The sequence below is a fragment of the Myodes glareolus genome, chromosome 17 (assembly GCF_982192425.1).
Source record: "Myodes glareolus chromosome 17, mMyoGla1.1, whole genome shotgun sequence".
Classification (NCBI taxonomy): Eukaryota; Metazoa; Chordata; class Mammalia; order Rodentia; family Cricetidae; genus Myodes; species Myodes glareolus.
The window spans coordinates 1,296,420-1,311,535 of record NC_142042.1 but is presented as its reverse complement, the minus strand read 5'-3'; the positions used below and the strand labels follow the sequence as shown (position 1 = coordinate 1,311,535).

Genomic DNA, 15,116 nt, shown 5'->3' with positions numbered 1-15,116 from the left:
GAAGATGAGGGGGAAAAAAAAGACAAATTGTAGTTGCATGGTTGTTTCTAGCAACTTACAATATAACACACCATAAGAAGAGGGTTTATCCTTTTTTTTCTTCTTTTTTTGTCCCTCTTACTCTGAGTATGACTAAATTATTCATCCTTGCTGCAATGAATTAACCTGCGGCTTTGTATCAGAGCTGACTAGTGACAATCTTACCTGTCACTATACAGGCTAGACTGACCTCTGGGATGAAAGGTGTGTACCACCACATCTGGCTCCATAATTTACTTTTATTAAATAATTTACATACCTGTTATCACTAAGATTTAAGACTCGCAGCCTCTGCATCTGCCCAATTTCTTCAGGGAGAAATTCTAGCTTATTGGAGCGTAGAGACATCACAGTGACATTCTTACAGCTGCCAATCTGTAGGTGGCAAAAGGAAGTGGGGTTTACAATGTTGGGTTGTCTACTGTGTGAAATTCTTGAAGAATAAACAAAAGTATGTTTTAGAAAGGAACCACAAAATGATGTTACTATGTATTAGTTTCTCTAGTGCACAAAACAGTTTTGTCACAGATATGTTCTTCCTCTCTCTCTCTGTCTCTCTCTCGACAGTGTCTCACATTGTAGTGCAGGCTAACCTAAGGCTCCCAATATTAGTCAGGCTGGCTTTGAACTAGAGGTGATCCTCCTGAGCACTGAGACAGTAGGAGTGCGCCACCACACTTAGCCTAGAGATTCTTTTACCATCTTAATGTCTCTTAACACATGTAACGTAGTGTGTTTTCTGACTTCTGCTTTAATAACCTTGCTCTTTACACTGACTGATGATTTCAGATGTGATGATAATGCACATTTCATATTCTTTCACATATTAAGAATAATTATTTAAATAGTGTAAATCTTTAAACACTTGGTAGCACTGCTGTTTTCACAAATCATTTATTTTTCTACATGATTACCAATATACTTGTGCTTAAGACAGGACAGCACACATATTTAACTCTCGACAGTTCCTTAGCAAGCCTGATTTTATGTCACATTACATGACATTTGTCATTTTTACTAATAATTTTTGACTCTAAAATAATGATGTATTTATTATTAGTCTATTGTTGTGGAAATTTTTAGTAGAAATCTTTAGACTAGAAATACACTTTACATTTTTTTTTCTGGACATTAAAAAATAAAATCCGGTTTAGAAATAAAATTAAAAGAATTTCTTTGTGTATCCAGAAACTAAAATGATGTTATAAGAAACATTAAGCTTCAGAGACATATTTATAGTAAAATCCATGCTTTTACTTCAAAAGTAAAAATACAATTATCCTAAGTGCTGTGTATAGCAATTCTTAAAAGCAAAATAAATAAATGGTTCAAAATTTCATCCCTTAGCATTGATTAACATATTTTTACTATTCTTTACATGCAAAATTAAGTTGAGTTTACCACTCAAAAAAGCAATTAGCATATATTTATCTAAACAGCAATGCCTACATATTTTCAAAGTTCAACTCATATTTCTACTCTGAGATTGCACCAGTCAGAATTTCAATTCAAAACAGAGTCATTGAAAGTTAACCGATAGAAAAGAGCTTGTTTCTCACTTCTCTGGGCAACTCTGGGAGGAAATTCTCATCGACTGCTAAGGTTCGCAGGCTGTGTAGGTAGCCAATGGTGGAAGGAAGAGATTCCAGCTCATTGCAGCTGCAGTCAAATTCTTCTAACAAAGATAAGCTGAGAAGTTAAAACACAGTAGTTTTAGATATTCTAAAAGGTTACATGGTAAATGAAAAAGTTTTGAAAACATGATGTGTCCAAATTCACCAAAAATTGTACCAACTAGGATGGTACAATACTATGTGAGTCAACCCAGTCAGCATGTACAGTGAAATGGATCAAACGCCATCACAAGCATGGCTGTATTGGTCATTTATCTGAACCACTTGGGATGACACCAAAGACAGTTTGTTTACAACTTATATGTTATTGACAGAGGGAGGCTTGGAGTGAGCACCTGTAATTGAAGGGGAAGAGGGTGAGGGGGTCAGAGGGCAAGATAGATAGATAAACAGGTAAACTGCTCCAGACTTTACTAAGCCCCTTGAGATTAGCCCCCCAAACAAATAGCCCCCCTTTAACAACTGTATACAGTATCTATTTTTATAACCCATCTTGCAGATGAGGCTTACAGAGACTAAGGAATGTTACCTTAGCTACACAAAGCAGGAAATCTGGGTTGAAGCAATGACAATACAGCTTGTCTGACTTCGTCATTGCTCCTGTCAGGCAGGACACATCCAGCATGGAAGGATTTGCCATTTGAATTACACAGTACTATAAAATCTACCAAGTTTCACACAATGGTGTAGATTTCAGTGCCTCTTGAAATAACGGGCCTTTTCCTGCCCATGATCAGCATTTGAAATGGAATCAGAGGCATTGTTTTCAAATGGGCAAAGCTTTTCTGTTTGTTCTAGTCCATAGCTCTGCAAACTTAGTCATATTAGCCTGTCCTCAGAAAGGCATTGTGGGAATGTTCTCTGAAATTATCATGAGGCAGCAAGATGACCCCATCACTTTTGGGCATAGGTTGACGATAAAGAGGACCTAGCACAGCGTAAGTGACAGCAATACTGAAATTGCTGCTAACACTTAGTGCACTGTTATCAGGAAGGAACTCCCAAGGGTGAGGAGGCCATCATTGCAGAGGGAAGATGAACTAGTTGGAGCAAGGTCAAGGAATGGCTTCCCTTTTTACACACTAAAGCTCACTAGCTTCACTGACTCTCACTTCAATCACTTAGCCTCAGGAACATGGAGCACAGAGCTGAAACTCATCAGATTTGTGCCCCCCTCAGTCATTTACCAGATGCACAACTGTGATTCCAAAGCCCACACAGCCCCAAAGACAAAGCTGTTTCATTTACCTCCTTAGGCAAAGGGACACACTAAGGAAGACATGACTAAATTGTGCTCTGTGGATGAAACGTTGCAGAAAAGGTAGACAGTGAGAATGGGTGAGCAAGATTTACACAGCAGGAATGGCAGAGTGAGTTTAATAACACAGTTAGGAGCCAAGTCCAGTCCAGAGCTCAGAAGACAGCTGGTGTCTTCCTGTCAGTGACATTGTGGGCCGCCGCGATCCTACAGGACCACGAACATCACAAGAACGAAAGGTTTCTGTCAAGAACCTAGGATCATATTCTCAGAAAATAGTCATGAAATTATAGTGCCTTTTTTTCTTTTGATAGTTTAGGAAAAAAATCAACTGTATATTTAGCTGAGTTAAAAACAGTGTTAAAGGGGCTGGAGAGATGGCTCAGTGGTTAAGAGCATTGCCTGCTCTTCCAAAGGTCCTGAGTTCAATTCCCAGCAACCACATGGTGGCTCACAACCATCTGTAATGAGGCCTGGTGCCCTCTTTAGGCATGCACGTAGACAGAATACTGTATACATAATAAATAAATAAATAAATATTTAAAAAAACAGTGCTAAAGTAATTTAAAAAGAAAGCTGACATTTTCATTTTTTTCTTTCTTATACATGTTCAGAGGTCAGTTTTGAGTGGCAGTAAGGCTCCCATCGATGTGAAGTTTCTGTTATAAAGCTATTATGCTTCAGTATACAAGGCTAGTCCCTCAACAACACCATTCTAATCTCAGCTACTTGTTTTTTTTTTTTTCACTGCACAGGGCATCACAGTTTCCTCCACCTAAAAATCACAATGTGAATAAGGATGAGTGTCAGGATTACTCTTGAAATTCTCCAGTGACTTGCCTTTGTTCTAAGTTCACACACAGACAGCAAAACAAATAGTTCTGTTTGTTCCTTGTCTGCCAGAAGTAGGCAGACACTTGGGAAAAACAATTTTATTGTTAAAACACTACTACTCGGGCTATGAAGATGGCTCAGTTTGAAAAGTTCTTCTCATTCAAGCATGAGGGAGGGTTTGAGTTAAATTCCTGGTAACCACATGAAAAGGTGTATTGTGGGGCACAGTGATAATCCTGGTACTGGGGACACAGGGACAGGAGAATCTCTCAAGTTTGACACCAACCAGTCTAGCCTAGTTGATGAACTATAGACAAGTAAGGGACCCTGTTTCCAAAAACATGGTGCACAGCTTCTGAGGAAAAGACACCCAGAGCTGACTTGGTCTTCATATGTACATACGTGCTTACACTACCCCACGACTGTAGTGACACACGCATAGCATATACTATCTCCCAAATATGAGTGCAGTATAACAGAAACTACTGTTATGTATTGTGTGCTGTGGAAATAATGCCGAAACATTTGAATGGAATGCAAGTAGAGCTATAGGAGAAATAAATGCCCACAGGATTGTTGAAATCATTAGAGAACCTTAGTAGGCTGTCAGAGGCTCTTCATGAGGACAAAGTAACCCACATTATAGAAGAAGTAACCCAGGAGAAGTGATACTGGTGAGGGACTTCATCTGAGAGGTGCTCTCAGAGATATGTCGTGACAATGAGACAACAAAGAATTAAGCTTTGAAAATGGACCCAGACTTCTTAAGAAAGATGGCAATCCACTAAGGCAAAGAAAAGATGTTGGCTCATGTGTATCAAAGTCATTGATCAAATTATTTCTGGTAGGTTTTTATAAAACAAAACGAAACTTTAATTCTCAGTGCTCTTAATGAACAATGTGCTAAGTAAATATTAGTCTCATTGTTTTCCACTTTCTTAATATTTAATGTCTCAATAGACAGATCTGAAAAATGAGGTTTTGGTGAAAAGTCACACACAGTGTCAAAATGCATCATCACTTTTATGGCCACAGTTATAATGTGATTTATGGTGAGAAATATGTATTTGATATTCTGATAGTCAGTCAACTCCTGGCACAGAGCTCCTAAAACTCTTGGCATGGCCAAAGCAAGTGTCTTTTTGAATACTAATATGAAAACTTATGACTGAGGATTGTTGCATAGCTTCAGAAGAGGTGTGTTCCAATTAGGTAACGATGTGATTTTAGGGTTAGAATGTCCAGTCACTCCTGACCTCTGGGAAGGGGAAAAAGACTGAAGCTGAACTGTTCACCAAAGGGCAATGACATAATCAATCGTGGCTACAAAATAAAGTCTGAATAAAACCCCAAGAAGACAGGTTCATAGAGCTTGCAACTGCCGACTGTATGAAGTTATTGGAAGGAGGTGTGGCAGAAAAAATAAACAGAAGAAGAAATGAATAAAACTGTTCAAGACCTGAAAATGGAAATAGAAACAATAAAGTAGACACAAACCGAGGGAGTCCTGGAGATGAAAAATCTAGGTAAGCAAATAGGAACTATAGATACAAGCATCACCAACAGAACATTTGAGATGGAAGAGAGACTCTCAGGCATAAAAGATATGATAGATGATTGATAATCCATCAAAGAAAATGTTAAATCTAAAAAAATTTCTGACACAAAAGATCCAGGAGACACTTTGGGAAGATCAAACCTAAGCAGAATAGGAATAGAAGGAGAAGAATTCTGTTCAAAAGCCCAGAAAACATTTTTAACAAAATCATTGAAGAACATTTTTATGACCTCAAGAAGGGCATGCCTCTAAAGGTACAAGAAACTTACAGAACACTAAATAGATGAGATCAAAACACTAAACATACAGAACAAAGGAAGAATATTAAAAGCTTCCAGGGAAAAGGACTAAGTAACATATAAAGGTAAATCTATTAGAATTATACCTGACTTCTCAAAAGAGACTCTAAAAGCCAGAAGGGCCTTAACAGACGTCTTAGAAACTTTAAGAGACCACAGATGCCAGTCCAGACTAAAATACTCAGCAAAGTTTTCAATTACTATAGATGAAGAAAGCAAGATATTCCAAGGCAAAGTAAAATTTAAACAATATTTATCCACAAATTCATCCCTACAGAAGGTACCAGAAGGAAAACTCTAACCCAAGGAGGTTAACTACACCCATAAAAACATAGGAAATAAATAGTTTCACACCAATAAAACCAACAGAAGGGAAACACAGACACACACTACCACCACCACCACCAAAATAACAGGAATTAACAATCATTGGTTATTAATATCTCTCAGTATCAGTTGGCTTAATTTTCCAATAAAAAGACAGGCTAACAGAATGAATATAAAAACAGGATCTGTCCTTCTGTTCGATACAAGAAACACATCTCAACATCAAAAATAGACATTACTTCAGAGTAAAGGGTTACAAAAAGATTTCTCAAACAAATGGACCAACGAAACAAACTGGTATATCTATTCTAATATCTAACAAAATAGACTTCCAACTAAAATTAATCAAAAGAGATAGGATGAAGGACACTTTATACTTATCAAAGGAAAAATCCACCTAGATGATGTCTCATTTCTTAACATCTATGTCTGAAATACGAGGGCACCTACAGTTGTAAAAGAAACATTGCTAAAGCCTAAATCACACATCAAAACTCACACATTAATACTGGAAGACTTCAGAACCCTAATCTCATCAATGAGTAGGTCAAAACTAAACAGAGAAATAATGGAACTAACAGACATTATGAACCAAATGAACCAAACAGACATCTATAGAACACTTCACTCAAACACAAAAGAATATACCTTCTTTTCAGCACCTCATGGCTTTTTCCAAAATAAATCACATACTCACTCACAAAGCAAGTCTCAACAGATAAAAAATTGAAATAATCCTGCCACACCACTATGGATTAAATCTGGATTTCAAAAAGCAGAAACAACAGAAAGTTTACAAATTCATGGAAACAGAATAATCTCTACTGAATGACTGCTGGGTCAAGACAAATAAAAGAAAAAAAAAAGATTTCCTAGAATTCAATGAAATGAATTCACAACATACCCAATCTTATGGGACACAATGAAGGCTGTGCTAAGAGTAAAGTTCACAGCACTAGGTGCCTTTGTAAAGAAATTGAAGAAATCTCACACTAGCAACTTAACAGCACACCTGCAAGCTCTAGAATGAAAAGAGGTAAACACACCTAAGAGTAGTAGACGGGAGGAAATAACAAGGGGGCTGAAATCAATAAAAGAAAAACAAATAGGACAGCATAAAGAATTGATGAAACAAAGAGTTGGTTCTTTGAGAAAATCCACAAGATCATCAAACCCTTTTTTAAACTAACCAAAATACACAGAAAATGTGCAAATTAACAAAATCAGAAATAAAAAATGGGGACATAGCAATAGACACCTAGAAAATCCAAAGAATCATTAGGTTACACCTCAAAATCTTGTACTCCACAAAATTGGAAAATCTAAAATAAATATGGGCAATTTTTCTTGGTAGGTACCACTTACTAAAGTTGAATCAAGACCAGATAAATTATTTAAATAGACCTATAACTCTTAAAGAAATAGAAGCAATCATTAAAAGTCTCCCAATCAAAAATAAAAAAAAGCCAAGGGCCAGATAGTTTTAGCACAGAATTCTACAAGATCTTCAAAGAAGAGCTAATACCAAAACTCCTCAAGTTATTCTACAAAATAGAAACAGAAGGAATATTGTCAAATTCATTTTATGAGATCACAGTCACCCTGGTACCCAAACCACACAAAGATTCAACAAAGAAAGATAATTACAGACTTATTTCCCTCATGAACATTTATGTAAAAACACTCAATAAAATGCTTGCAAACCAAATCCAAGAGCACAGCAAAAGGATCATACACCATGAAAAAGTAGGCTTCATTCCAGAGATGCAGGGATGGTTCAATAAAATGTGTCTTTGCCACCCACCATGTAAACTAAAAGAAAAAACACGATCATCTCATTTGATTCTGAAAAAGGCTGTGACAAAATCCAACACTTGTTCATAATAAAAGTATTGGAGAGATCATGGATACAAGGGACATACCTAAACTTAATAAAGGCAATTTATAGCACACCTATAGTCAACATGAAATTAAATGGAGAGAAACTCAAAGCAATTCCACTAAAACCAGAAATAAGACAAGGCTGCCCATGCTCTCCATATCTATCCAATATAGTACTTGAAGTTCTAGCTATATCATCAAGACAGCTAAAGGAGAGCAGGGGATACAAACTGGAAAGGAAGAAGTCAAAGAATCTCTATTCTTAGGTGATATACTAGACAGTATAAGCAACTCCAAAAATTCTACCAGGGAATTCCTACAGCTGATAACCTCTTTCGGTGAAGTGACTGGAAAAAATATTAACTCAAAAAATAAGTAGATAAATGGGTGTAAAGGAAATCATCAAACCAACACCATTCACAATAGTCTCAAATAATATAAAATATCTTGGTGTATCTCTAGAAAAGCAAGTGAAAGACCTATAGTGTATAACAAAAACTTCGAATCCTAGAAAAAAAAATTGGAGAAGATATCAGAAGATAGAAAAATCTCCCAGGCTCATAGATCAATAGCACTGACATAGTAAAAATGGCCATCTTACCAAAAGCAATCTACAGAATCAATGTAACCTCCATTAAAATTCTTTCTTTACAAACCTTGAAAGAACAATACTCAACTTCATATGGAAAACCTAAGAACCCAAGATAGCTAAAACAATCCCGTATAATAAAAGAGCTTCTGAAGCTATCACCATCCCTGATTTCAAGCTCTATTACAGAGCTATAGTAACAAAAATCACATAGTTTTGGCATTAAAATGGATAGGTGGATCAATGAAATGGAATCAACAACTCAGACATAAATCCACACACCTACGGACACCTGATTTTTGACAAAGAAGTCAAAATTATATAATGGGAAAAAAGCATCTTTAACAAATGGTGCTGGTGTAAATGGATGTGGGCATGTAGAAGAATGCAAATAGAGTAATATCTATAATCCTGCACAAAACTCAAGTCCAAGCGAATCAAAGGCCTCAACATAAATAAAGATATATTGGAACATGACAAGAGAGACAGTGGAAATTAGTCTTGAATACATTGGCACAGGAAACAATTTTCTGAATAGAACAGTAGTATCACAGACACTAAGATTGACAGTTCATAAATGGGACCTCATGAAATTGTAAAGTTTCTGTAAGGCAAAGGACACCATCAATGAGATAAAATGGCAGCCTATGGAATGGGAAAAGTTCTTCACCAACCACATATCTGACAGAGGTCTGATTTCCAAAATATATAAAGAATTCAAGAAACTAGACATCAACAAACCACAAATCCAATTGAAAACGGATCTAAACAGAGAATTCTCATTAGAGGAACGTCAAATTGCTGAGAAACACTTAAAGAAATGTTCAACATCCTTAGTCATCAGGGGAATACAAATCAAAACAACTCTGAGATTCAGTTTTACACCTGAATCTCATTTACATTTGATCTTAGAATGGCTAAGATCAAAACCTCAAGTGTCAGATCATAATGGAGAGGATGTGGAGCAAGGGGAACACTCCTCCATTGTTGGTGGGAGTGCAAACTTGGACAACTACTTTGGAAATCAATATGGTGGTTTCTTAGAAAACTGTGACTCAATTTACCACAAGATCCAGCTATACCAGTCTTGGGAATATATCCAAAGGATGATCAGTCATACCACAAGGATACTTGGTCAGCTATGTTCATAGAAGATTTATTCATAATAGCCAGAAACTGGAAGCAATCTATATGTCCCTCAACCTAAGAAAGGATAAAAAGCGTGATACATTTACACAATGGAGTATTACTCAGCTGTTAAAAAATTAACACCAATAAATTAGAAGGAAAATGGATGGAACTAGAAAAAATCACGCTGAGTGAGGTAACCTAGACCCAGAATACCAAACATGGTATGTACTTACTTGTAAGTGGAAATTAGCTGTAAACTAAAGAAGACTCTCATGCTATGATTCGCAGACCCAGGGAGACTAAGTAAGAAGAAGGGCTCAAGAAGGGACATATGGATCTCTTTGGGGAGGAGACAAAGATTAGATTTCATGTGTGAACTGGGAACAGGTGGGGATGGGAATTGTGGGGATCTGGTTGAGGGCATGGAGTGAGACAGTACTAGGAGACATGATGACTGGAAATAAGGGGTATTTCAGGGGCAAGGTAGAAACCTAGTACAACGGAAATTCCCAGGAAGCTATGAGGGTAACCCTAGCTAATACTCTTAGTAATGGAGGGTATAAAACCTGAACTGGCCATCTTCTGTAACCAGGCTAGACTTCCAGTGGAGAGACTGGGACACCAACCTAGCTACAAAACTTTTGACCTACAATTTGTCCTGCCTGCAAGATACGTTGGGGTAAAGGTGGTTGCAGAACTTGTAGGAGTGGCTAAGTAATGACTGGTTCAACTTGAGACCCATGCCATGAGAGGGAGCCCAAACCTGACACTGCCTGGAAGGCCAGGAACCAGAGTCTGGATAGCCTAGATACCTAAGATAGAAGCAAACATGACCAGCTTAAAAAAAAAAATGAAATAATTCCTATAGATACTCTGCTATATTCATAGACAGTGGAACCCAGCATAATTGTCATCAGAGAGGCTTCATTCAGCAAACGATGGGAGTAAATGCAGAGACCCACATTAGGTGGAGTTCAGGGGATCCTGCAGAAGAGGGGGAGAAAGAAATGTAGGAACCAGAGAAGTCAAGGACACCATAACAAAAAGGCCCACAGAAGCAACCTAGCAGGAATCATGGGAGCTCACAGAGACTGGACCGACAACCAGGGAGCTTGGAGGGGTCCTGACCTAGCTTCTCCATATATGTTATGGCTGTGTATCTTGGTTTTTCTGTGAGACTCTTAACAGTGGAGTGGGTCTGTTTGTGACACTTAAGCCTGATTTTGGGATCCTTATGCTTTTACTGGGTTGCCTTGTCCAGTTTTAGTATGAGGGATGTGCCTAGTTTCATTGTAACTTGATAAGCCTTGTTTGGTTGATATCCCTGGGAGGCCTGACCCTTTCTGAAAGGAAACAGAGGAGAAGTGGCTTTGGGGGAGAAGGGAGGTGGGGGGAATAGATTGGGAGGAGAGGAAGGAGTAAAAAAAGTCAGGGTGTAATATATGAAAGAAGAATAAATAAAAAAGAAAAACAAAAGAGTAGACAAAACAGACAGTATGTAGAAACTATGTCTATAACTTTACAGGTTAAAAGTGAAAACAACAGAAGCATAAAGTAGTTTTCAATAGTGCTTCCTACACTTCAGTATTATGCGCATCCCCAGGACAACCTGTTAAGATGTGGATTCTGGTGTTGTGGTTAGGGATGGGACCACACTGCACCTGTAACCATCTCCTGGGATACACAAGTGCTGTGGGGACAGAAAGGTGCAAAATAAAGCTCTTGCAAATCTTTCAAAAGCAAGGTGTGACACACATGTGACAGGCATGCCACTAACAACTGGAGTCATGCGTGGGTCCCAGTTCTGACAGCATCAGTGATAGGAACAGCATGAAATGCCTCCTCCCCATTTCTGAGGATGTGCTCTATGCTTTTCTGTAGTTTAGTTTGGTCTTCAGGAGAGTCCTGGCTGGAAAGATGATCTTGTGTTCCTGGCTCTTAGTTACAGAATGATTGGAGGAAGGGATATGAACATGTCACATAGATAATCTATAATCCACTTGAACATTATTTATGACTAGAGAAACTACAATGAATGTAGTTACTAATAATAGGAACAAATGACTTGGGGATTCATCTTAAACTCTTAACAGAAGTAATGTGGCCCTTGGGAACTGAGTGAACTCCATATACTATAACCTTCTCAGCTGTAGAGGGCAACACTCAATCTATACAGGTTCAGTAAGGGTTATGTGCATATTAACCCCCGGCAGAGAGGTCAGACTCCATTAAGACTACATAGCAGGATGTAGATAACACACTGAGGAATCAAAGCCTAAGCAATCTCCTTCTGAATATGCAGATATTGTTAAGGGAAATTGATGTAGTTAAACTTGGTTGTGTCATAAAATAAAGTTGTCGATAAATTATCAGCAATTGATTAGTAGTTTGTGGGAGGCACACAGACTAGGTATGTCTGTAGAATTTTGTGTGTCTGAATATATTTTGGATAGAGGGAGGAAGAGAAGGAGGGAAGGAAAAAGGGAGAGAGAGAGAGAGAGAGAGAGAGAGAGAGAGAGAGAGAGAGAGAGAGAGAGAGATCTGCTAAACAACTACTGCAGGTGCAAATGCTCAGACTCTGGGTTTTGACGTAGCCCAGGGCATATACCAAGCTGCAGGCAGTGAGTTGAGCTGGAGTCTGCACTCTTGACCATCAGAGGATGACGTGGGATTTCCCTCTGTATGCTATGAATATGTTTTATTACCACTGGTTAATAAAGAAGTTGCTTTGGCCTATGGACGGGCAGAATATAGGTAGGCAGGAAAACTAAACTTAATGCAGGGAGAAACAAGGCAGGGTCAGGCAGATGCCATGTAGCTGCTGAAGTTGAAAGACGCCAAAATCTTACTGGTAAGCCACAGCATTGTGGTGATACACTGATTAAAATTGGTTAATTTAAGATACAGGAATTAGTTATACAATATTTAACTATGTAAGTAAGATCTAAGAGCTAGGAATATGACGTCTGAGCCATTAGCCAAACAGTGTTGCAATTATTATAGTTTCTGTGTGATTATTTGGGTCTGGATGGCCAGAAAATGAGACAACAATCTCTGTTTAAAAGAAGGAGTATTTAGCTGAGTTGTTTAATTGGTCCATTGTCAGCTTTATAAATGGGTGGCAGAGGTGGTGGTAGTGCTTAGCCATGTCTGTAAGGTCTAAGAGCATAGGGAGGAAGTAAAAGAGGGACACTGAGTTAATTTAGTTTTATTCTTTTAAATGTGTTTCTCTTAGTGTACATTATTTGCATACAATAATGAGTTCGTCATAACATGCACATATATACACACATATATATGCATATATATGCAAAACATATGTTAGTCATACTCACCCCTCTCTGCTATTCTTACCCTTTCTGTTGGCCACGTCCCTTTCTCAGATAGTCCCTTCTCTACTTTTTCATTCTTTCTTTCTTAAATCCCAGTTCTACATACGAGAGAAAAACGACTTCCACTATTCTTGTTTCAAATAATATAAATAAAATCATTTAATTTGGGCTGGAGATTAAGTCTTTAATCACATCTTTTATATTTCCATTAATCTTACATAATCTGTGGGGCTTTTACAGACCTCAGTCAGAATAACTCTGTATCATTACTGGAAGAAGCCTAAGTTGGCTTTGGTAAGACTGAGACGGAAGCTGTGCCTTCTAGAAGTGCTAGCCAGCTCCTAGAACTTCCTGCCATTATACAGACAGCACACTTCCATTCCACCCAGCTTTCCCATACACCCAGGGGAGCGACAAGCTTTCATTTTCCTCGCTCTCTAGGAAGCAAATTGGATCAATTAAAAAGGAAGACTGTGAAGAATTACTTTAGATTGCATGAGAAAATTATCATCAAAATGTAAAATACTACCCTAAACAACTCTTTAGGGGAGAATGGAGAAAATAGCTCTGCTCGATAAGACAGTTTTTATTTTAAATTCTACATGTTCCAAATGAAGATGCTAAAGCATTGTCTGACCAGTTGAAACAGCAGAAATATTCCATGCGTGTGGGAGCAAGCACAATCTCAGCTGAGCCACAGCCCACACACAACAGTTGTAGGTTGCTGAGGCCTGGTGGGGGTTGTGGGGAAGAATGGTTCTATATAGGTATCATGACAGCCTTTGTACTTTAAATTTTAAAAATGCATTTTAAAATCACCAGTGAATTCCATGTGATCACTTTTGTGTTTTTCCTTATCATTGTGAGCGAATGTGAGAGCATCTATCATTAAAAGCAACACGCGTGTTTCAGGTTTCTCTAATACTTCTGACCTGTAATCAAATACAGCGGTTAAAAGTTGATAATGGGTCTGAAGGATTTTTGCTGCAAACATGGGAGAGTGGCTCCATTACGTAGTTCTTGCCTGGCATGTGTGAAGCCACTTGACTGGTCCTTAGCATACAAAACAAATGAAACAGCAAAGCAAAATAAACAACAAAACAAAGCAAAACCCTTGTTGCTTGGTGACACCCTAACACACAGTATGGTTCTGCACTGGGTAGTTGGTAATGCTGGTGTAGGCAGACCTATTCTGAGGCTAGTCACACAGAATGCAACATGTGCAAGCTTGTGCAGCAGATGCCCTTGGCAAGAACAGTAAACAGCCTACTGTGTAAAGCGTTTACTAGGCTATGCTTTTTTATCTGTATTTTGGTGGGTATTCTTTCGACTTCTTCAAAAGTTCACTGTTGCACTTGTTCAAGGAAGTGCCTCTATGATGTTCACACATCATAGAATGTGTGTCCCTGTAATCACATATGTAACATGAAGGGCTGGCTTGTTTGTTGGGGGTTTTCTGTCCTGCCCGGTACCCCCCAGCTGTTTAGTCCCAGAGAAAAATCACACACAGATCTCTGTAAGTTATAATGCTGATTGGCCCATTAGGTCAGGCTACTTACTGGCTAACTCTCACATCTTGATTAACCCATTTTTCTGATCTATGTTAGCCATATGGCTCAGTACCTTTTTCAGTGGGGCAGCTTACATCCTGTTGCTTTGGTGATCTGGGCAGGAGTGCGAGGAATCAACTTCCTCCTCCCCAGAATTCTCCTGCACTCCTTGCATCATTTCCACTTCCTATCTGGTGTTCCCGCCTAGACCTCCTGCCTGGCCAATCAGCGTTTATTTAATACATGATTGACAGAATACAGACAATTTTCCCACACCAAAATAACTCTTGGTTGCTCCATGACTCTGAACAGTTTGTGCCTGAGGACTTCACACAAGCCTGGATGACTGAGGGGATGGCTCAGTGGGTAAAGAGCTTGCTGCTCAAATATAAGGGCCTGAATATGGATCTCTAACACTCATATAAAAGAGCTGGGCATGGTGGCTTGAATCCTACCCACAGAGACATAAGACAGCAGGATCCTGGGGTTTCATACAGCCGGTGCATTCTATTCAGTAAACTCCATGCCAAGGAAAGACTCAGTGTTAAATAAAAAAGTAAACAAACCGACAGGGTGTCTAAGGCACAGCACGAGATCATGCTGTGGCTTCCACATGCAGGTGGACATGCAAGCACACATCCTCTCACAAAGTTTCACATACATGCATATGCACCTACACAAAAT

The 15,116-nt window shown here is 38.5% G+C and overlaps 1 protein-coding gene across 7 annotated transcripts in view; it reads right to left on the bottom strand.

The window, feature by feature from the left end:
- Lrrc7 (leucine rich repeat containing 7) overlaps positions 1-15,116 on the bottom strand; it is a 464,597-nt gene that overhangs the window by 107,793 nt on the left and 341,688 nt on the right. For all 7 annotated transcript variants that reach the window (XM_087897454.1, XM_085677493.2, XM_048453499.3 and 4 more), the window contains 2 exons: positions 1,599-1,728; positions 299-414 (listed from right to left, as the gene is read on the bottom strand). In XM_087897454.1, coding sequence (XP_087753580.1) covers positions 299-414; positions 1,599-1,728 — 246 coding nt within the window. The remainder of the gene's footprint in view (positions 1-298; positions 415-1,598; positions 1,729-15,116) is intronic.